The 21,977-nt window shown below is 37.2% G+C and overlaps 1 protein-coding gene across 3 annotated transcripts; it reads right to left on the reverse strand.

Moving 5' to 3' along the window:
• Positions 1-311: 311 nt before the first annotated feature.
• On the reverse strand, positions 312-12,856 carry LOC112281396 (uncharacterized). 3 transcript variants are annotated; one of them, XM_024517862.3, is made up of 26 exons: positions 11,930-12,280; positions 11,628-11,777; positions 10,731-10,811; positions 9,735-9,834; positions 9,470-9,554; positions 9,015-9,064; positions 8,518-8,583; positions 8,278-8,360; positions 7,807-7,866; positions 7,525-7,624; positions 6,979-7,056; positions 6,729-6,796; positions 6,374-6,442; positions 6,157-6,234; positions 5,913-6,008; positions 5,690-5,760; positions 5,402-5,479; positions 5,096-5,189; positions 4,554-4,646; positions 4,072-4,301; positions 3,678-3,792; positions 3,195-3,326; positions 2,703-2,810; positions 2,049-2,230; positions 1,818-1,925; positions 312-1,703 (listed from the first exon to the last, which is right to left on the reverse strand). In XM_024517862.3, the coding sequence occupies exons 2-26, from the start codon at positions 11,646-11,648 to the stop codon at positions 719-721; spliced, it is 3,231 nt and encodes a 1,076-aa protein (XP_024373630.1). In that variant the 5' UTR covers positions 11,649-11,777; positions 11,930-12,280; the 3' UTR covers positions 312-718. The 3 variants fall into 3 exon arrangements, with proteins under 3 accessions (XP_024373630.1, XP_024373629.1, XP_090105688.1); XM_024517861.3 differs by having other exon boundaries at positions 11,628-12,856; XM_090249562.1 differs by lacking the exons at positions 11,628-11,777; positions 11,930-12,280 and adding an exon at positions 11,292-11,446.
• Between the last annotated feature and the right edge of the window lie 9,121 nt (positions 12,857-21,977).

Genomic DNA, 21,977 nt, shown 5'->3' on the forward strand with positions numbered 1-21,977 from the left:
AGCGATTCTGAAAGTAACCTGATCAACAGGAATCTTTCTTGATATCACTGAATGAGAATCCGCACCCTATGCATGTTGCTCAGTTCGGACTGCAACACTCCATAATAGTTTAAGAAACCCACACGACATTTCTCAATGGATGACTCAGCAGTACAAAAGTTGTATGGGGCAAATCAAGTTGAACAACACATGGGGATAAGGGCATTTACATCCAACTGTAAAAAACACAAGGAGACAAAAAAGATTCTGGCTACTGCCAAGTCGCGACCGAAATGCAGAACCTAAGACGGACAATCTCAGCCAACCAAGGATTGGATGGAATGAATCATGTTTATTAATATCCTGTAAGGCATTCGTAGTCAACCACCGAAGGCACGAGTAGACAAAATCCTAGTCATTTCCACTTAGTACTAGAGTACATAGCCTGGTACAACGATTTCAGCTAAGATAGCGAACCTTGCAATGGTAACAGCAGATGTTACGATGGCCAATATAAGATGCCTCTCAGCATTCTCCAGAACAAAGTCCACCTCTTTCAAGAAAAAACATTTCATCATGCCCATCGGCACCACCAGCATCCGATCCTGTTACGGGTTAGATTTAGAGCCAGAGGTGGTATCTGTGAGTTGAATTGAGCTGGAGCGGACAGATTAGGCAGTGGCAACATGAAACAATGAGAACCAGGGAGTGTCAATAATTTCAAAAATATAAGATCATACTATCGGACAGTGTTAGGCTCTATTTCAGTACCTAAGTTGGTCAGTTTGTTGCCTTCACTACCTAAATTCACATTGTGCTGCTGTGGAACAATTTTGTTGCCGTCATTGACACCTTTTGTGGGTAGAGACCCAAGACACTCTGAGCTCTCGGATGCAGATCCATTACAATCTTCAACTGAGCAACAATCCACTCCATTCTCGGTAGGACCACTCCCTGTGGCCAAAGTACAACCCACTTCCGATGATCTATTGAGGCTTTCGCCTCCGTTTGCACATTCCACTCTCACCACATTTCCTGTTACATCGTGAGAACTCATGTCCTCATCAGGACTTAATGATGCAGCAACTTTTTCACCTTTAATAGCGGCTAATACAGCCGCAGTTTCTGCGGATTCATGTGACAGATGATGGTCACTAGGAAGCGTAGCACTGGTGCCTGAAGGAGCTGTGTCCAAATCCTGATGTCGAAGTTCGCTGCTCGTGTCAGGAGTCCCTTCATTCGAGCTGGATGGCTGATGTTCTGCACCTGATACAGGTAGATCTGCGGAAGATGTGCCGAAAACTTTTGCTTCGCCTACATTCAAACTAATATCCTGCTCAGCTATAGATTCAGGACTCAGCGTTGTAGATTCTGACAGGCTCAGTTCTTCTGAACTCTTTGTACAAGACCCAACTCTGCTGGTGTCAACAATACCAGAACGACTAGACTGGGCATTGGGAAGGTCAACTGAATGACCATCCTCAGGTTTCAGTCTCTTGGACGCAGTCGCATCAGTTTCCTCCAACGTTGGAGCAAGAGGAGTCTTTCGCTTGGTTGGAGTTCCATCTTCTACTCCATGCCGAACAGGGTCTGTAAGTGGAGCAGCAGGAAGTGGATTCTCTGACCTCTCCACCACCTCACCTGGATCCTTGCCATTGGTGCTCACTGTTGTAGGCATATCTTCATCCTCATCCTCATAATCTACGAGCCCAATGGCGCTTCCCCTGTCGAATCAAAATTCAGCTAAAATTAAGAAACGAACTGTGGGAGGGCATTAACACGACTCCATAACCTCGAGCATAAGAAATAAAAGAAATGTGACAACAAGAGGTAGTAACCTGAAAGGTGCACCATCCACATCGCCATCATTGATTACGACTGCCTTTATTAATTGAGGTTGTGAAGCTGTGCTAACTCGAGCAGTTACCGTATCTTCTTCGTCGTCTCTGTCCAGATAGAAACGAAATTACAAGTCACATGACCATGATTCACCATGCAAAAGTACCTGAAGTCTCGACACCAAAAAAAATCTCTGCATATAAGTGAAACTTCGATAAAGTGATAATTACCTATCCTGGTTGAAATAGTCCTCTTCATCTTTGTCCAATTCTCGTTCGTTCTTCCGCCTGCGGCTATCGGAAAAGCCTGCTTGATTGTGCCTGTCACGAAATGAGCGTGAACCATGATCGGGGCCGCCGCTTGCAACAGCACCACCTGCATCTCTTGTGCCAGGTGAAGGACCCTCCAAAAGCTGAAGCAAACACAAGAAATCGGAGTTAATGCCTTGAGCATTCCCTGCACATGCTAACTCGACTGCCCCACATTCTTATCAAGATCAGCAGAAGTAAATACATTTCAAGTCGCTGAAATTCTTGAACTTCATGTGAGGATATCATGTAATACCAGGCCCAAACTCACGCTTTTCATTAAATTTCAAATCCATCAAACTGAGTTTAAAATGTACTTCGCATCAATGTACATTTGATCCACCATTTCACATTCATCTGATGTTGACCTTGGTACCATGATGGATGAAAGCCCATTCGAAACGTATCTAGGATTGAGTATTAATCACTACGAATTCAAACACTTTACAGAATTAGAAAAATATTTTGACACGTGTGTGGAACTTCTTGACAGGATGCGGTACCTGCATATCATATTATTTGCACTACTTCTAGTGATTTTTCGCACCTAACCAATTTCTCAAGTTTGATACTCACCTGTTCATATTTCACTTTCAGGGCTCGAAATGTGTCGACGTAATCAATGGATTCAAATTTTAAAGAATATTTCTCGATCAAATGTACTATGAGAGTTTTGATGCCCTCCTGCACAAGTTGCGTTATAAATGAGTCAAATCACCGAATCGTAGTTTGACAGTATACATATACAGTTCAAAAAACAGGCAATAATATTCGACTGATGCTTAATCAAATCGTTGCCCTATGATGGCGCCACAGTACAGAAACGCCAGTTTTTATCCTAGAACGAAGGACTAACTCCAAAAATCTTAATTGTTGCACTTAAATCGCATATGCAAAAGGAGGTCCAACTCCGTGTGCTGCACAAACGTGCGCTACAGGGAAAGACTAATGAAAAGCTCTATTCTGCACACATGGTTAATTGATAGCATCAAAAAGCAAGAACAAATATTTACATACTATCTACCCAGGAGAATAAGAGCCAAGAAATGATGTAAACAGGGGACACACCTTTCGGATGAAGTCAACGAGCTCCAATACAGTCGAATTGAGGAGATTGTAGCGATTACCATTCGCCACGAAAGCTCCAATAATAGGTTCAAACAAATTGTGCTTCACAATGTACCGATAGTAAAATTCGTCCTGCGATTCATCACGACATTTAGCAGGAGCAAGATAACCAGCGTTCATTACCTTGTTGAAGCCTTTCCATGATTAATTCAAAGCATCGATGTCTTTGCAAAACGCTATTCAGCAGCAATCAACCAATTAAGGAAACTAGAGCTAACAAACTTCACATACATCAAACCCTGCAGAGAACACTGAACCCAAATAAATAAATAAAATTTGTCCCTCAAAACGATGATTTTATGTTCATTTTTCATCACTGTTAGGCACAACTAACCTCTCCATCCATTTTAACTCAAAAGAACTTGCTCTAGATGATAATACTCATAATGCACCTACGAAAGGCAGACTTCCAACAGAACTAACCTTTAAAGCTACACATGTCCTTAAAAATCGTACAGCAGCTACAACCAGGTACTTTTCCTTCCTACGAGTTAACTTCAATATTTTCTCCACAACATGATTTCTCATCACATAATACCTGTAAAGTGACAAAAAAACAATTTATTAAAATTTTTAAATTTTTTTAACAAGAACAGAACTATGTGCATCACAATTCAACTTACGATCAAAAGTGAAATACAGAAGAAATGAAAGTTAATCAACTACGTACAAAGGATCAAAATGAACAAGAGATCTAGCCGCCATGACTTTTGAGGTTTGTTGCCTACTATAATACCAAAAAGTTCATAGGTTGATGTAACCATCTTCACCCCAACCCTACGCTTAATAAACAATTCGAAAATAGCAGTAAACTTACTTGATTCTGAACCGATGATGCTGGACACAAAAACACATGAGCTCGCAGATGTTTCCAAGAATTTCTGGAGCAACGGCCCGCCTGGTCTGTTTCCCAAAATCGGTTGAGGAGCCATAAGTGGACTGTGTCCTGCATGATTCTGGTGGACAACTGTCTGTAATAATCTGAACCATTTGATCCATATATCTTTCATAAAATATCTCCAGAAAAAGGCTTTTATCAACAAGCGGCTGTAATCACGTGAATGGCATAAATCAGTGACTGTTACAATCAGAAATCGAATTTCGTACACACATCATAAAAAGAGCAGTTAAGGAGCAATGACTATAAACTGTACACTAATACAAACTCAAATTTCTTAAACATTTGTGAACTAAACTGCTGGCAAAAAAATGTTTTAGCTTAAGTCCACGCATTCTAAGATGGAACAAAAACTGCAATTACACAGGCAACTACAAACCGAACCAAATTTAAAGACTTACTGAATCCATTGTCTCTGAATCCAGGAGCATCCGCATAATTTCCAGCAGCTGTGCTTGCAATCCATCTTCACTAGGAGTTAACATCCCTTCTACCTGTACATGTGATCAAGATGTTAGTGCAAGATCTCTAGTCGTCATCAACTCATGATCCAATACATTTCGAAATAACTCATCCCGATTCACTACATGTGCATACAACATTTTTGCTCTACAAATTTTAGGACATGTCAACTGTCATGAATCCAGGGTTATTTTAAAGAATTCGACGAATAAAGATTTAAAAATTAATCTCTTAAAATTTGCAACTGTCAATGAACCTAAGTGACTAGACTTACATCTTAAGTCGATGAATTACATTTTAAGTCGATGAATTACATTTTAAGTCAACCAGTGAAAGACATCGACTTAAAATGTAATTCATTTCCAAAGTGTTAATAAAACAATTCTCTTCAATCACTGACTGAAATGAGCTGGAAGTGAAACTTTCAACGAAACTGTCAAATTCAAGACCACATATCAACATCAAAGCACATGCCGCCCACCAGTTCACCGAACAATGTGAGATCCGATTGGTGCACGAGAAACGTCCGTAGTAATGTGGGATCATGATTCAGAATTACAAGTAAAATATCACACCTGACACCAAAGCACCCCAACTCGTGCAAATCAATTCGCCTGCAAAATCAACTGGAATCTGGCCTGTCTCTGAGTATATAAACAGAAAGAGCTGATAATGAGAGACACCTAAACAAACTAGCTACTATCTTACAAATGTAGCTACTAGGAGCAGCGAAAACAATTCTATGCCACAACATGTGACATTACAAGTCATGATGGAAGAGGCTCACCCACTGAGTCGGACAACCTCGTCTGACTCCTTGAGTATGTCCTTCACAATATCAAATAGTCCTTCTTTGACAAGTGTACTGCCAAGAGGAACAATTACAATGTCTGACATAAGTAAAATGGTTCAGAAGGACGGCAACAATCCAAAAATAAACAATCTAGCTCTTACTAACCACAAAATTGATCTCCGAAAAAAAAGGAAGGACATGAACTCAACCAAAATAATCACTGAACGCCTCAAATAAAACAAGTGTCATGTGAATACAAAGATCGGTTAGGTGAAAGCGTACCTGAAGAGCTGACCTCGCATTACCGGTTGAAGATGTTTGCTCAGGTTGCAGAACTCTTGAACAAAAATAACCTACATCAACGATATTTACACATATACCAAAAAGAGAGCTTATAAGTGTCTTAACATCACCACCATCGCTTTCTTCTGAAGACTAACTAGTATTCACAGATTAATGCATACAAAAAAGAATGAAATTAGTTCTTCTGTGTCATGACACTTACCAAGTCCCGCCTATTTCTCTCGGGAGTTTCGGGAACGCGGAGTCTTGCGAAAAGCTCCGACAGGAAAGCAGGATCGTTGTGAAGCGCAGTCACCACCTGCATGAAGGATATGTAATATAAAGCATCTTCGTTCCAAATGACCCGAAGCATAATGTACAAATACGCATATACAAGTACTATTCCACAGGAAGTACATAATTATGGTAAGGAGTTTTCCAAATAACCTTCCAACAAGGAAACTTACCGAAACATTGTTGAAAAGCATGATTGAGTTGATTGTAGCATAAGTTGCATCATCAAGCACCCTAGGTAATATTACATCCTGTATACAAGAGCATATACATTTAAAGTTGTGAATCACAAGTAAACAAAAGCATTAGGCGGAAAGGATCCACAATATTACAAGAACACACTGGCCAAAAACCACCGCAGTTAAATTACAGTAATGCAATATGTGAAACCTTAATATAGCCGATACGATATGTCTGGTGGATCTTCGACAAGATTACCGGATCACGAATAGGAACAGCCTGCTTATCCAAATAACATCCACATGAGACTATGAAGCCTGAAATTGAGCTGACAAACATACATAATGAAGCATATCCTTATCTATAAAGACATTAGGGACAATGTTAACCTTTGCTGCATATCATGAAAACCTCTACGACAGTTGTTCATGACAAACTTCTGCAGATTCCAAACTTTCAAAACCTCAGGGCAAGTAGAGAAGAAACTTGGCGGCTCTTAGGCAAACGCAAAAACACGTCTAGAAACGTACAATAATGAAAATGAGAATGTTTCAACCCTACTTACCTCCTTGAAATTAACTTGATCCTTGAGGAAAGTACGGTGCTTATGGAAATTTGTAGCGTCAGGATCGTCTAAACACGAAGAAATAAATAAACAAATAAATTCAAAAATATAAAAATCTATCATTAAGAAAAAAACACGCGCTAACTAACTGAGAATGTTAAAGTGGGTAAAATAAGAAAGAGGAAAACGTACAAGACACTACAAGCCCTAAATATAAGGACTATAAGAAAAATAGAAAGAGAGTACTCACATTCCAAAGCTCCTACAATATCCATTATGTAGTCGTCACTGAAGATAATATCAAATATGAGTCCATCATTCAGTGATACTGCAAATAGATAACACAGAATACAGTATTAAAAAAATCGCCTGAAATAGATAACTCGGTATTCTTGATCGAACACATAAAAACAAACTCGATGTGATATTAAGGGGTTTCACCTAAATACTGCAGAAACCCTGCAACTATACTCCTGTCACTTGGAGAAAACTCTTCAAAAATCATAAACAGAGCCACAGATAGACTACAGTCACCATAACCTAATGCACAAACTTCGACATACACAAAAGAAAAGAAAATCGAAAACCAGTTCCATCTAATAAAGATTGCCTGCGATCCCTAACGCTAGTCGATTCATAATCAAATTCTACTGGTGCCTTGGCTTGGTCAAATCATGGTGTGTACTCGCCATGGTTAAATAAAAACGGAATGTAACACGAAATTCTCGGAAATAAACAAGAGAAAAGCTAATAAAGAACATAAAAGAGTCAATTAGAAGGTGATATTGTAACTCACTGATTCCTTTCACAATCTTGAATATCAAACGCAAACATTCAAGATTCTCGAGGTCTTCGCAAGTGCGAAAGAGCTGCACAAGTTTAGGTATGTAATTTTGCTGGACATAACGAGCCACAAACCCACTTCATCAATGTCCACACTTCCGGCATAAAAGTTACAAAGGCACATGTAGTACTTTGATGAAGGAATTCAAAAAGAGGCACTAATACATTATTCAATTTCTCTTTGAAACTTATGAGATGACAGTTATAACTTAAATGACGCGCTTGTTCTGCTTACATCTCGAACAATCATGGAGGCCACTCTATCACGATCGAAAGGCATAACTTCTGCAACCGTCTGCAATGCATTACAAACCAGGGGTACAGTTAGAAACTGCAACAATACATGCATCTGGAATGAAAACATTACTCTCCAACAGCGAAGCAATCTACAAGTTAGAGTTTCACAAATCTAACTCCTATCAAAAAGGATTGTGCCCAAAGAAATTGCAACCAGACTATGTTTCAAATTGCAAAAGACGCTTATAAGGAGGTAAGAAAAAAAACTAACTGCAAATAAGGAAACACGCTGAATGCTAATTGAACAAATAATTGAACTAAGGTATAACTTATGAGAGTAGAAGAAATAAGCATATAAGCGGCACATGTATAGCAATATGGCTATGTCCTAAGATATGAGCAGACTATGTGGGTCTGAAGTATGAAAAGAAGTAGAAGTATGAATTTCTTTGCTCTAATTGTTTCACACCTTAGCAATAAGAGGAAGGTTGGAGAGCTCCGCTGGCGGAAGTTCCAAAACTTCAGGGCCTCCACTTTCACGAAATGCATCATCTGTGACCAAATGACATCATGAGAATATTCTACATTTGCAAACAAGTCGAATTGTCTGTATACAAAGTTGATGCTTTGGCTATATCCAAAGGGATCAGCACCCTGATCGGGTGTGCCCGCAATAAAAGCTTTTTGAATGACACCATCACTGGCTTACCATCATCTTGCGAAGTACCAGAATGTTCCAAATCATCACCGACTGGACGTGTATTTCTCTCCATGCCTGTAACATGATTAACACAATTTTTGTACCGCAACTTAAATGTAATTTCAGTACTAGAAATCTGAAATGTTCTAATGTGAACAATAACATTTGTAGACACTAACCATAACTCTAACAACATAGACACTTGAGCTCTCTGTATGTCAGTCCCAATGATTAACTCTGGTTGCAGCATAATACCAATATAAAAAGTCTCAAAGAAGCTCGAAGAGTATCAAAAGGTCTATCATTCATAAAAACTTCTTCATTAAAAAAGCTATTGAGAAATCGAGAGCATGCACTATAAATGGCATAACGTCAGACGGAGAGCGTGGACAGATGTCTTAAAGCAACCCACAGCGAAGGCATTGTAGAGAGTGTAGATTCCAGCATCCACCTCTCTCATAGTAAAGTAAAGATAGAGCACACTAATGCAACAATCGCAAACTTACCACCCACTGACATTAATTGCACTGAGCGTTGCACACTGCATATTTGATCCCTGCAATATCAACGACGTACAGCTCATATTTAATACAAAGCAGTGTCACTTTGAAAAAATACATCAAAAAAGCATTTCCATTTAGTTTATCAAACAATAGAAAGACCACATGAACTTGAGAAGCCACAAGAAACAACCCACCCAGGCGATACGTTACAGTGAAGCCAGAACTATATTTCAGACTCACATCCTCAACGGATCAAACCTCATACAAATCAAGTGTTCTGAAATCCAAAACCAAACAGCTTCAGATGCGCAAATAAAATGGTTCAATTCCCACAAAAGCTACACTTCTACACTTTCAATATAGAGAAAATGAAGAAGCATAACCGACTCCAAATATGAATGTCAGCTATAACAGACTCCGCAACACTCCAAGAACACTATGTCGTACCATGATCTTACCATATAAATGAACAGCCCATGGTCTCTTGGAAACTGAGAGCCAAATCTGTGGCCACTTCTGGATCCGTCCATGATATGATAGTGTCTACAGCAACCGCATATACAATTTAGCAACACACACGCAAACTGCATCAACACCTGCGTCTACTAACAAATTGGACTATCACTGAAACTGAACAAGCAACAACCATCACACTGATTAAGACCAATCCAGCTGATCAGGTTGCAGGATAGAGAGTAATAACTAAAATAAGATGAAATAAACCTTCTTGTCGCCTGTAAATGTCATCCGCTGATATCCGATGGACTAATAAAGTTTGATTGTCTTCCTCGTCAATAACCACTAAACCCACGGCATCCGAGCGCTGCATCGACCAACAAACACACTGATCAACATATCTCGAGTAATGTACCCCAAATGGTTTTGTAAATCGATCCATTATACCAAGAAACACACATTAGATCGAACCTCGCGCCTGACAACAACATATATGCGTAGTCTATGCACTTGTTCAGAGCCCCTGACATGAGTAACAATCAGTTTGCCTATGCCTTGCACATTTCCTCAGACCATGTCCTGCGGTTCGGTTGTTTGAAAACACAGCAGACCGATGAGGCTCAAAAGACCAACATAAACGAAGGCTACACTGCGCCCATTAAGAAAGCGCAAGCCCCAGACTGAGCAAGGAAAAATTCCTAAAGAGAGAAATAGAAGTACGAACGTATTCAACTCAAGATCTGACGTTCGTGAACAGAGTTCAACCAAAAGCTTGTGAAGCTTCCCAAAAAATTCTGATTGCCACCATCCCCAGTCTTAGCATCCAACCAGGGCACCTCAAAGGAAAGCAACACCTGATCGAAACTGGTGGTCAACACACGACATCTTAGCGAGTAGTTGCTCTTACTGTCGTAGATAAGTTTTCGGTGGTGGCGGCAAATACATCAGTTCCTCTAAAACACTAATTGAATATAGATACAAAAGCCACCTGAGTTTCAGGACTCTGCCACCGTGCTAGAGAGAGGGCGTGGCCAATTGCAATCCCATAAGTTAGCTCATTGTCCTGCTCCCCAAATGAGATCCACCAGCGTAAACTAGAAGACCTGAGTAGATAGATGGTGTTTCCAATGACCTGAATTCTTGGAAGCCTTACTTGATTTTCGTTTTACGATTTTCAATGAATTTATTTTGCTTTTTAATTATTCCGTAAAGTACTTACATTAGGAACACTGCAACATGAAAAAACAAAGGCACGAAAAATACCTCTAAATATTCAACAGATACATGGCCTGTTCCTTTGTCGTCCCATTTACCTTCGTCATTGAGGCGGTAAACCTTCACTCGCTGCAAAACACAGGGAGCAACATCAAGTACTATTCCACAGAAGTTTCATTTATTCGCAAGATAAAAAAGACACAATCAAACAAACAAACAAAAAAAACGACGAGCTCCAATTACGAACATCTTTAGACGGTACACTCCTAAAACAAGAGTTTATTACCAAGTATCAGACGGATTTTATCAAGTTTCCTTGAACAGTAAAAAGAGTCAAAGTTGCTCATTCGTAACATTTATATCGCTCAGTTTTAATTTAAAGTCAATGCCAATCTCAATGTAATATATCCTTTTGATTGATGTGTTCAAGGAACAATCAAACACATACTCAATGATGGAACGATGTCCCGAAAAGAAAGAATTTAAAAACAAACAAACAAACAAAGCCGCTCAGAATTGAAGAAACACTTGCCTTTATCAAGGTGCTTTCAAAGTTCAACCAAACTCTAACCCTAAACAAATTCTAGAGGAACCGAGCGTTGCACAGACCTTCACTCATTGAATGATCAAGAGTTGTATCTCTTAATGGCCAGCGCAACGCTCTGATTTTATCTCCCGCAACGTAACAGAATTCATTCTCTCTAAACCTCCCTAAACATCTCCCTCCATATTCTGCAGCCTAGTACAGATAGAACTCTGGACCCCTTCGTATTACACAGCACCAGCCAAATACCCATCAAGACTTTAAGAACGAAACTGTTCACATATTTTAAGTGTAACTTCCCCTTGAGTAGCAATTACATATTTCGACAACCCAGCTGAGAAAGAGTAAAATTTCGCAAATGTTGATGGTCAATTTCTAATCGTTACTGAGAAGTGTATTACCTGAAGATAATTGAACTCCATGTGATTCAAATGCGTCGTCAAATCGCTCAGGTATAAATCTTCCAGTCTCAAATCCAGCAGTATGCCTCTTGTGTATGTAATAGTAGTCACTATCAGATGAAAGCTGCAATGCAAAGCTGGAAATTGCCACTAAACAGATACATGCCTTCAATTATGATATCCTTGATTGGTGGCAGACATCCAATAGAAATTCAAACAGGTACAGTCGTTTGCCTCGCTGTCCAAGCTGAAACCTAACCAGCCTATGCAAGTCAATTATCGGTTGCACCCAGGTAACTCACGCGATAACCAACACGGCACGTGTTTAACACGCCTCCAAAAAACTGCCATAATAACAAAGCTTCAGGTACATTGCGCGAAGAATACCATCGAACGCATTGTTATCCCTGTTGATCATCACCACATTTCACTCGAAATTGAGTGACCTGAGCCTTAAAAGCGCATTCCTCCATAAAAAGCCTTGCTCTCCAGACTAATACATGCGGTTCTCCATCAATTCTTGTCCAGTCCTGTACATTACAAATGAACTTCGGAAGTTTTCGGCAACGCTACATTCTCTTCGTGCTAAAAATGCAGTTCCGTGAGCACCATGTTCGTTGTTTCCAACTCAAATTTTCTCAATTACCGGGCACGCCACCCTAGTATAACCACTATCAATAACTATGCACCTCTCTACCCCAATAGCCAAAGCTACCTTACACACTGATTTCTACCTTCCCCCAACGAGCTCTGCTTCCCGCGTCCGACCGCGCGCAGCCAATTCACAATGTATCCTTCCAATTCCACACGGCCCACCACATTTTCATTCCCCCGCACACACACACGCACATTCCTCCTCCTCCGCACAAAACCCTACGCTTCACCTCCTTCAAATCTAACATTCGCCTCCCTCCATACCTCTCTCTCCCTCTCTCTCTCTCGCTCAGTCCCCTACATCCACACCGCATAACAAACCAGCACCAGCCACGAGCACGCGCCCTGTCCCCACAGAGAGCAACGATCGCCGAGGAGCACGCAATAGCTACCTCTTAACCCTACAAGCAGCAGCAATTAGGGGCAGAGGTGCTCCTGCTCCTGCTGCTCCTCCTTCTCCTCCTGCTGTCGCGAATGGACACAATATCGCAGTAGCGAGGGGTGAAGAAGCGCGCGCGGTTAGCAGTAGCAGCAGGGAATGAAGGGGAGGAGGGGGGGGGGGAGTAGGCCCTGGAGAGAAGAGAGCGAGAGCAACATGAGCAGCAGCAGCAGGGCAGCAGGAGGAGGACCAAGTCGGAGTCGGAGGGAGGGAAGGGAAGGAGCGGTGGCGAAAGCTACGGCAGGGTTGGGGGGGGGGGGCTGATTGATGTCAGAAAGGAGAAGAAGAAAAAGGGGACTCCGCCGGGGGGGGGGGGGGGGGAGGAGGAGGGAAGAGAAAGAAAGAGAAAAAAGAGAGAAAGAAGAGAGATCACCACCACTGCCCCCTCCCCCCCCCCGTTTCCTTTTCTTTGTCTCTCACTACTCCCTCACTAGTTGGTTAGTTAGTTGGTTGGTTCGAAAGAAAGAAAGAAAGGAAGGAAGTTCCACTTGGTGTGTTTTTCCCCACTAGACAGTTAGTTTGTGGGTTGGTAATTGGTTATTTTGGTGTGTTATGTATAATTAGTAATGTGCTGTGCAGTGCCCATATCTTTCTTTCTTTCTTCTTACTTTTTCTTTTTTCTTTTTCTTTCCCCTGGGTCCCTTCTGTTCAGTTCCCCCCTCCCCTTCCCTCCCTTTTGATATATGACTCCCAAGCTTTGGGGGGGGTACCCATCATTCATCCTCTCTAGAGGGAGGACACACACCCTGTTTATTGCCATTTCTTTCTTTCTTTCTTTCTTTCTTTCTACAACTCTCCCTCTCCTCCGTCCTTTCCTCATAGTTTACAAGAAGAATGAATGAAATTCCCCCTCTGCCATCTTGACTCCCATGACCCCCTCCCTCATCTTTTTCTCCTTTCTCTCACTTTAAGTTCTCAGTTTTGTGTTCATAAAAAAGAAGTAAAAAATGTTTTAATCTGCCATTCAGATTATGTTGAATAATAATATACATTGTTGGCCTCTCTCAAAATTTAAAAACAGTTGTTCATACTAAGTTGATGTTGTTGGACTATGTGTAGATTTGAGCTAATGGGAAATCATTCCATGATAAAATGTTGTGTAAGTATAAATCTTGTAAACTTTATTATAATTCTATTTTGGTTGAATCAATACAAATACATACAATTTAAATATATATATATATATATATATATATATACACACATTAGCATAGAGCCCTAAATGTAATTGGAGAGATGGAAATTAATTGTTGTATAAAGTCTGATTTTTTAAATAATATTACAACAACAAAACTAAAATTAAAGAATATTAAGTATGGTTCTCTTAAAAATAAAATAAAAAACTATCCTAGGATATGAATAACTACTTTCTAAAATTAAGAACCATAACATAAAAAAAATTGTAAATTAGAAAAACAAATTTTGCAAAATTTTTATTTATTTTACAAAATTTGTTGAGGATAAGGAGTAGTATTTCAAAGTAAATAAGCTTATAGATAAAAATAGGTTTAGATTTGTGATTTTAAAAATAATTTTTTAAAATAAATAAATTAATTAATGTTAGATATTTATTCTATTTTATTTATCTTTTGATTGTTTTTTTCAAAACCAATCATCAATGTGAAATTTTATTGTGTTAGTTATCACTGAGTTTTTCATAAAGTAAAATAACTATAAATATTTTAAAGGATATACTATTATTCAAATCTATACAAGTCTTTAAAGTATTAATTTTGTAATTATTTAAAATAAATATACATAATTTTTTTAAATATTATTTTTAATAATTACATCAACATTAATATAATTCAAATTTAAATATAATAATTATTTTTTAATATTGGCTCTTATTTATTTTATAGATTAATATATTATTTAATTATATATATATATATATATTTCCCTCAAATATGTTAACATATTAAGAATATTCATATACTTTTAATAATAGAAAATATAACCTTTATTTTTGTGATAATAGAAAATATACCTTTGAATGTGAAAAAGTATCATGAACATACATATTTACTTTAATAGTTATCTAAATATTATGAATAGATAAAAGTAAACTAATTTGATAATATATTATAGAAAAGCTTCCTAAAAGCTTTATAGATGGAGTTTCATCTTTATATGTATCTATAGGTAATTAATAGGTTAGAAACTTGGCCAACAAATTAGTCATGTATTGTTGTTACAGATATATATCTATTATAATTATTACATAGATAATATGAATAGGTAGAAGTAGGTAAAAGTAGATTAATTTCATAATATCTTCAAGGGAAGCTTTTTAGAAGCTTTCTAAACGTTGTTCTGATTTTACATGTATTTATAGTTGATTGGTAGGTTAGAAACTTGGACAACAAGCTAACTACATGCCAAATATATGTTGTTAGCTTGTGGAACAAGCTAACTATATGGCACTTATACAGAAAACTTGCCTTACAAGTTAAGATACATGTCATGCAAAGTCAACATATTTTTAGAGGTCTTGTAGAACATTACCATATAAATCCTAGGTAGATAGTATATATAGAAGTAAAAATGAAGTCTTCTTCACTTTTGTCAAGTCTTTTCTTGATTCTAGTCTAGTTTCAAGAGTCTTTAGTTTCCTTGTCTTTTGGCAATAGCCATTTCAATTTCTTTTTTAATATACATACTTTTTTATTTCTATTTTGTTATATTTCTTTGAAAGAGTCTCACTTATTTAATTGCTTTCATCAAGTTCTTGTCCTTGACAGTTGCATGTATTGATAGCTTGTGATACAAGCTAATAATGTGGTGCAAATATATAAAACTTGCCTTGTAAGTTAAGACATGTGTCTTGCAAAATATGCATGTATCGGAGGTCCTATAGAACATTGCTATGTAGCTTCTAGTTAGATAATATATATAGATTTAAGAGTGAAGCCTTCTTCACTCTTATCTATGCCTTTCTAGTCCTTAGTCTTGTTTCAAGACTTTTTAATCTTTTCGTCTTTGACAATAGCTATTCCAATTTCAATACTATATTAATTTTGAGTGAATATTTTTTCTTTTTAAGTTACACAAGAGTGTATTGATTTTCTGGTTCTTAGAGATTTATGTCCTTGAGATTTTGATTACAGTGCTAATTTATTGTTCTTATCTTGTTTTTAGAAATAAGTAAACCATCTCACTTCTATTCTTGTATTTTGAAGGTTGCAGACTATCCACCTTCAATTTGACATTTTTTCTTTAAAGAGAGTGGACTACCCTTCTTTATGAAAATTTTCATTTCATATTAGAAATTTTAGATTATCTTACTTTAATATGACTTATAGATTTATTTGAATTATCTATATAAGAAAAAATTATGGGTGCTATTCTTAACAAAAGTGAGATTAGATTTACAATGAAGAAATCTTGCTACTACTGTCATCGACATACACATGTAAGCCAGTAATTACATGTATAAATAGATAGAAGTAAGTAAAAGTAAGTTAATTCTATAGTATTTGATATCAAAGCTTCCTAGAAGCTTCATAGATGCTGCTTTGACTTTTGAAGTGTCTTTAATTGACTTTTTGGGATTAGGAATATGGTCAACAAGTTGGCCATGTACCACACATGTTGTTAGCTTGAAGTCCAAGTTAACTATGTGGCCTACAAGTAAAAAACCTTGCCTTGTAAGTCAAGGCATGTGTCCTACAAAGTCAACACATATTGGAGGTCTTATAGAACGTCGCCATGTAGCCCCTAATAAGATAGTATATATAGAGACAAGAGTGAAGCCTTCTTCATTCTTGTCAACTCTTTTCTTACTTCTAGTCTAATTTCAAGGGTCTCTAGTTTTCTTGGCTTTTAGCAATAGCCATTCCAGTTTCTTTTTTAATATACATATCAAGTTATATCTATTTTGTCATCTTTCTTTGAAAGAAGTCTCACTTGTTTATTTGTCTTTATCATGTTCTTGTTCTTGACAACTTGACAAGAGTACACTTACAATATCAAAGCTTTGTCTAATCTTAATTAAGAGTGGATTACTCCTTTTTCTTGATAAGACATAAGCATATTAGAAGTTGTGGATTACCTTCTTCTAAATTGATATTGTCCTTAGTATTTTCTTTGTTCTCAAGTCCTTTCTTCTACTTGTCTTGAGCGATATTAGACATCTTCTTTTTTCTAAGTGTTATCATGGTAGAACTTGCTCAAATGAAGAGTGTAATGGCACAAATTCAAGAGCAATTGAAGGAGTTAATGCTTGCGATGCATCAACTCAATTTACTATCACAAAGAGCAACAAGATTGGCAAGAAGTGAAGATATAGAAATGATTGAAGCTGCTTCAACATCTGCACCAAATCATGTCCCTTCTTCTATGGTAGAATGCCCTTCTAGTGTTAGAGAATTAAGAATTATCCTATATGAGAAGTTTGATGGCAACAGATCAAAGTTTAGAGGATTTATCATTCAAGTACAACTTGTAATTGAACTTCAACCCCAAAGCTATCCAACTCCAGGATCGCGAGTTTGATTCATTGGTATGCTTCTTTCAGATTCAGCATTATCATGGTTTTCATCTTTTCTTGAACGATGAGATCATTATTGGATAATCTAGAGGCTTTTTTGGTAGAGTTTTGATCCATGTATGGAAAACATGATACAATTCGTATTACAACCAACAAGATCCATATCTTATGATAAGACAATCGATCAATAATATTGTATGCTTTATAGTTTTAACAACTTGCAACTGATATCAAATAGGATGATGCTATACTTGTTAGCCAATTTCTCTATGAATTATAATACGAGGTAAAAAAATTAATACTCAACTTACTTGATCTTCAAACATTGAGTCAAGCAATTGACTTTGCTGTGAAGTGCCATAATCATCTTTTTGAATTCCAATTTAAGAACCGTACAAGTAGACCTCAACGTTACTATAATTCAATGGCAACACCAACATCTCTTCAACACATACATTCTAAAGTAGAGGATAGGCAAATTAATGTAATACGTTTCAAACCTCTTACTGAGCAAGAAAAGACTCGTCGTTGTCAGGAAGGATTGTACTTATATTATGGAGAATCTAAGCACAGTGCTCAACATTGTCTAAAGAAGCGACGCAACCATAAAATGAGGAGTACGGCGATCAAAGGAGATAGCATGTCGAAAAACAAATTTGTCCAACTACAATAGGGACAGTGCGGCTGGAACCTTGTACAATGCTTAGTGAAGGTCCTATCCTCTCCTCTAAATCCTCTCCATATTTTACGATAAATGTTATTCTAGGATCTAAACATCTCAAAGCCTTTGTCTTGCTAGATTCATGAGCTTCAACATGTTTTTTAGATGAAAAAATTGCTAAAAGACATTGCATATCTTTACTAAAGAAAACTAAACATGTTCATGTAGAAGTCATAGATGGTCGTCCATTGTCTTCAGGAGATATTATTCATGAAACCCTTCCTATAGAAATAGCAACTAATAGTCAAAGTAGCTTTGTAATATTTAATATGATTAGATCTCTTTCTAATCCAACCATTTTAGGTTTATCATGGCTAGAAAGATATAATCCTAAAATAGATTGGACTTCTCGTAGTCTTGACTTTTCTAAAAGTATAACTAAGAGTGTAGTTAATCAAGTAAAAAGTCATAAGTCTAGTATAATTAAACCTATATTTATAGATGCAAGTGCTTTCTTGCATGCTATAAAACAAGGATCACCTTGTGTCATTTATGCCACACTTGTTTTTACTGGTGGAAAGACTTTAAGTGGCATTCCAAGCCAATATTAAAATTTTCAAGATGTATTTGAAAAAAAGAATGTGGATACTCTTCCAGAACATCATTCCTATGACTGCTCAATTGACCTTCAAGAAGGAGCACAACCACCATTTGGACCAATCTACAATTTATCTCAAAATAAGTTGGCTGAACTCAAGGAGTATATTGAAGAGAATTTGGCCAAGAGCTTCATACGCCATTCCAAATCTCCAAAATGAGCTCTAATTTTATTTATGAAAAAAAAAAATGGATCATTGTAAATGAATGTTGATTATCGAGGACTCAATAAAATCACTATCAAAAACAAGTATCCGCTACCTTTGATATTTGGACTTCTTGATCAGTTGAATCAAACTAAGATCTTTGGTACGCATCAAAGAAGGAGATGAATAGAAGACTGCGTTTCGAACAAAGTAAGGACATTTCAAATACAATGTCATGCCTTTTGGACTTATAAATGCACCAATAACATTCCAACATCTATTGAATGATGTCTTTTAGGAGTTTTTAGATGATTTTGTTGTCTGTTACCTAAACGACATCTTAATCTATTCTAAGAACTCAAAAGAACATGAACTTCATATTCACCAAGTATTACAAAAACTAAAAGATTTAGGACTCTATGCCAAGATAGAAAAGTGTGTATTTCTTACTACTTAAGTCTACTTCTTAGGATACATCATTTCAAATGATGGACTTATGATGGATCCTAAAAAAGTTCAAAGTGTTATGGATTGGAAGATCCCAAAAACGGTAAGAGATGTCCAATATTTTTTGGAATTTGCCAACTACTATCAGATCTTCATCAAAGACTTCTCTCAAGTTGCAACTCCACTTAGACGTTTGACTTGCAAAGACAAACTTCAATGGAATCAAGAAGCAGAAGTAACATTTGAAGCTTTGAAGGCAACATTTGTTTCTGCATCAATCTTGTATCGCGTCAATTTTTCTAAGCCATTTTTTATAGAAACAAAGACATGAGACTTTGCTTTGGGTGTCGTATTGTCACAAATGGGAATAGATAATAAACTTCATCCAATAGCTTTTCATTCTAGAAAATTTTCATCAACCGAGATGAACTACAAGATCCATGACAAAGAACTTCTTGCAATCGTGGATTCATTTCAAGAATGGCACTATTAACTAGAAGGTACTTTTAGCCCAATTACAATATATATGAATCACAAGAACCTTGAATATTTAATGTCAACACATGTTTTGAATCATCGCCAAGCCCGTTGGAGTATGTTTTTGTCAAGATTCGAATTCAAGATCACTTATTGACCAAGAAAACAACAAAGTATGTCAGATGCACTCTCTAGACGATCTTAACTTATACCAAAGGAAGAGGATGTTACTTTTGATCAACAACAAATAATTCTCTTGAAGCCAAAGTATCTTCACCTTCGAGCAATGAAATCAACACTAACTATTGATTCAACTTTCATTAAGCAAGTTCAATCAAGTATGTCTTCTGATCTTCTTATTCGTGATATTAAGGGAAATCCTTCAAAGCCTCATCATACTTCCAAATTTGAATTCAAGAAGAATCTACTATATTTTGAGGGACCCCTATATGTTCCAGAAGGTGAAGCTCGATTACGTGTTCTTCAAGCTCATCATGACTTTCTAGCAGTAGGACATTTTGGGTACAATAAAATTTTGGAACTAATATCCAAGGACTTTTGGTGGCCACAAATGTGGAAAGCAGTCAAAGATTTTGTACAATCTTGTGATGTTTATTCGAGATCAAAAACTCCTTGTTGCTGACCTTACAGACTTTTTTAGCCATTACCCATTCCAAAACAACCATGGTCTTTTATTTCTATGGATTTCATCACAGATCTTCCAATCTCAAGTTCTTATGACTCTATATTCATAATAGTAGATCATTTTACCAAGATGGCATATTTTGTACCATGTACAAAATCTATCATAGGTGAAGAAACAACTATTCTCTTTCTTAACAATATCTATCGCTATCATAGATTATCTAAAGATATTGTATCAAATAGGCGAATTCAATTTATATCAAGATTTTAACAGATTCTTTTCAAGTTTATAAAAGTGGATATAAAACTATCTTCGACATTCCATCTTCAAATTGATGGACAAATGGAGAGTATTAATGAAGTTTTGGAGCAGTATTTAAGATGTACCATTAACTACCAATAAGATAATTGGACAACTCTTTTGCCATTGGCAGAGTTTGCTTACAATAACACGGTACATTCTTCTACAAAGTAAACACCTTTCTTTGCCAATTATGGTTATCATCTACGACTTGATACTTTTGACTTTTCAAAAGTTGATAATCCTGTTGCGAAAGATTTGGCAATTTATTTGTCAGAGCTATATGCAACGATGAAGGCACAGTTAAAAGAAGCTCAAGAACAACAAAAGGTCAATGCGGATGTCTATCAAAAGGAACAGCCACCATTCTACATGGATGATAAGGTATGGTTACTTCGTCGCAATATCAAGACCACTCGTCCTTGTAACAAGTTGGACTATTGAAGGCTTGGACTATTTTTTATTTTTGCACAAATCAATCTAGTTGCATATTGTTTACACCTATCGGAGTCAATGAAAATCCATCCAGTATTCCACAAGTCTCTTCTTGAACCATACAAGGTAGTGAACATACCAAGAAGAAGATAAGCTCTACCTCCTCCTATAGAAGTGGACAATAATGAAGAGTTTGAAGTAGAAGAAGTCTTAGATTCAAGGCGGCATCCAAATAAATTAGAATATCTTGTCCATTGGCGTAGATATGATATTAGTGAACGCACATGGGAGTCAGTAAAGAATCTTACAAATGCAGCAAAGGTGGTGGAGACTTTTCATCGATGACATCTATCAAAATCAAGATGAAAACCTTTTTTATAAAAAAAACAAGATCTAGGAAAGATAACATTCTACTTTCAATCCTTGTTTGTAGCTTCTTTGTAGTTGTGACACTCAAGAGATGGAGAACCAACAACCAGCGGATTTGACTCAAGAGCCTTTGTTTGCTAACATATCGGATGAGACATTATGATTGTCACAACCTTCAAGATGATGCAATCGAGATGAAGACCTTTAAGAACGATATGTTCTTCCTTGAATAGATGGGGAGATACAACGCATTTGGTATCACGACCTTGGAAGGGACTCTCGATGTTTGGTGATTTTACTAGAGGTAGGAACGACTCCTAATGGTGTTTCAAATGTTTTATTCGAAGGAAGTTATGAAGGCCTCAACAATGATCAAATAACTAGGTGGTCTTCCTGCCCTGATATGGAACACTATCGATGGTTGAGAGGCCCTATCAATCATCTTCAAAGAGAACAAAGATCAGAGTATGTGGCAAATATAATTCGTCACGTCATAGATTTCCTCAACATATGATTACCGCTCCTCATAGAACTCATTCCTAGAAAGGGAGGTAATATCACGGACACACTCATGTAAGCCAATAATTACATGTATAAATAGATAGAAGTAAGTAAAAGTAAGTAAAA

This window comes from Physcomitrium patens, chromosome 4 (genome assembly GCF_059467195.1).
Source record: "Physcomitrium patens ecotype Gransden chromosome 4, ASM5946719v1, whole genome shotgun sequence".
NCBI classification, from domain to species: domain Eukaryota; kingdom Viridiplantae; phylum Streptophyta; class Bryopsida; order Funariales; family Funariaceae; genus Physcomitrium; species Physcomitrium patens.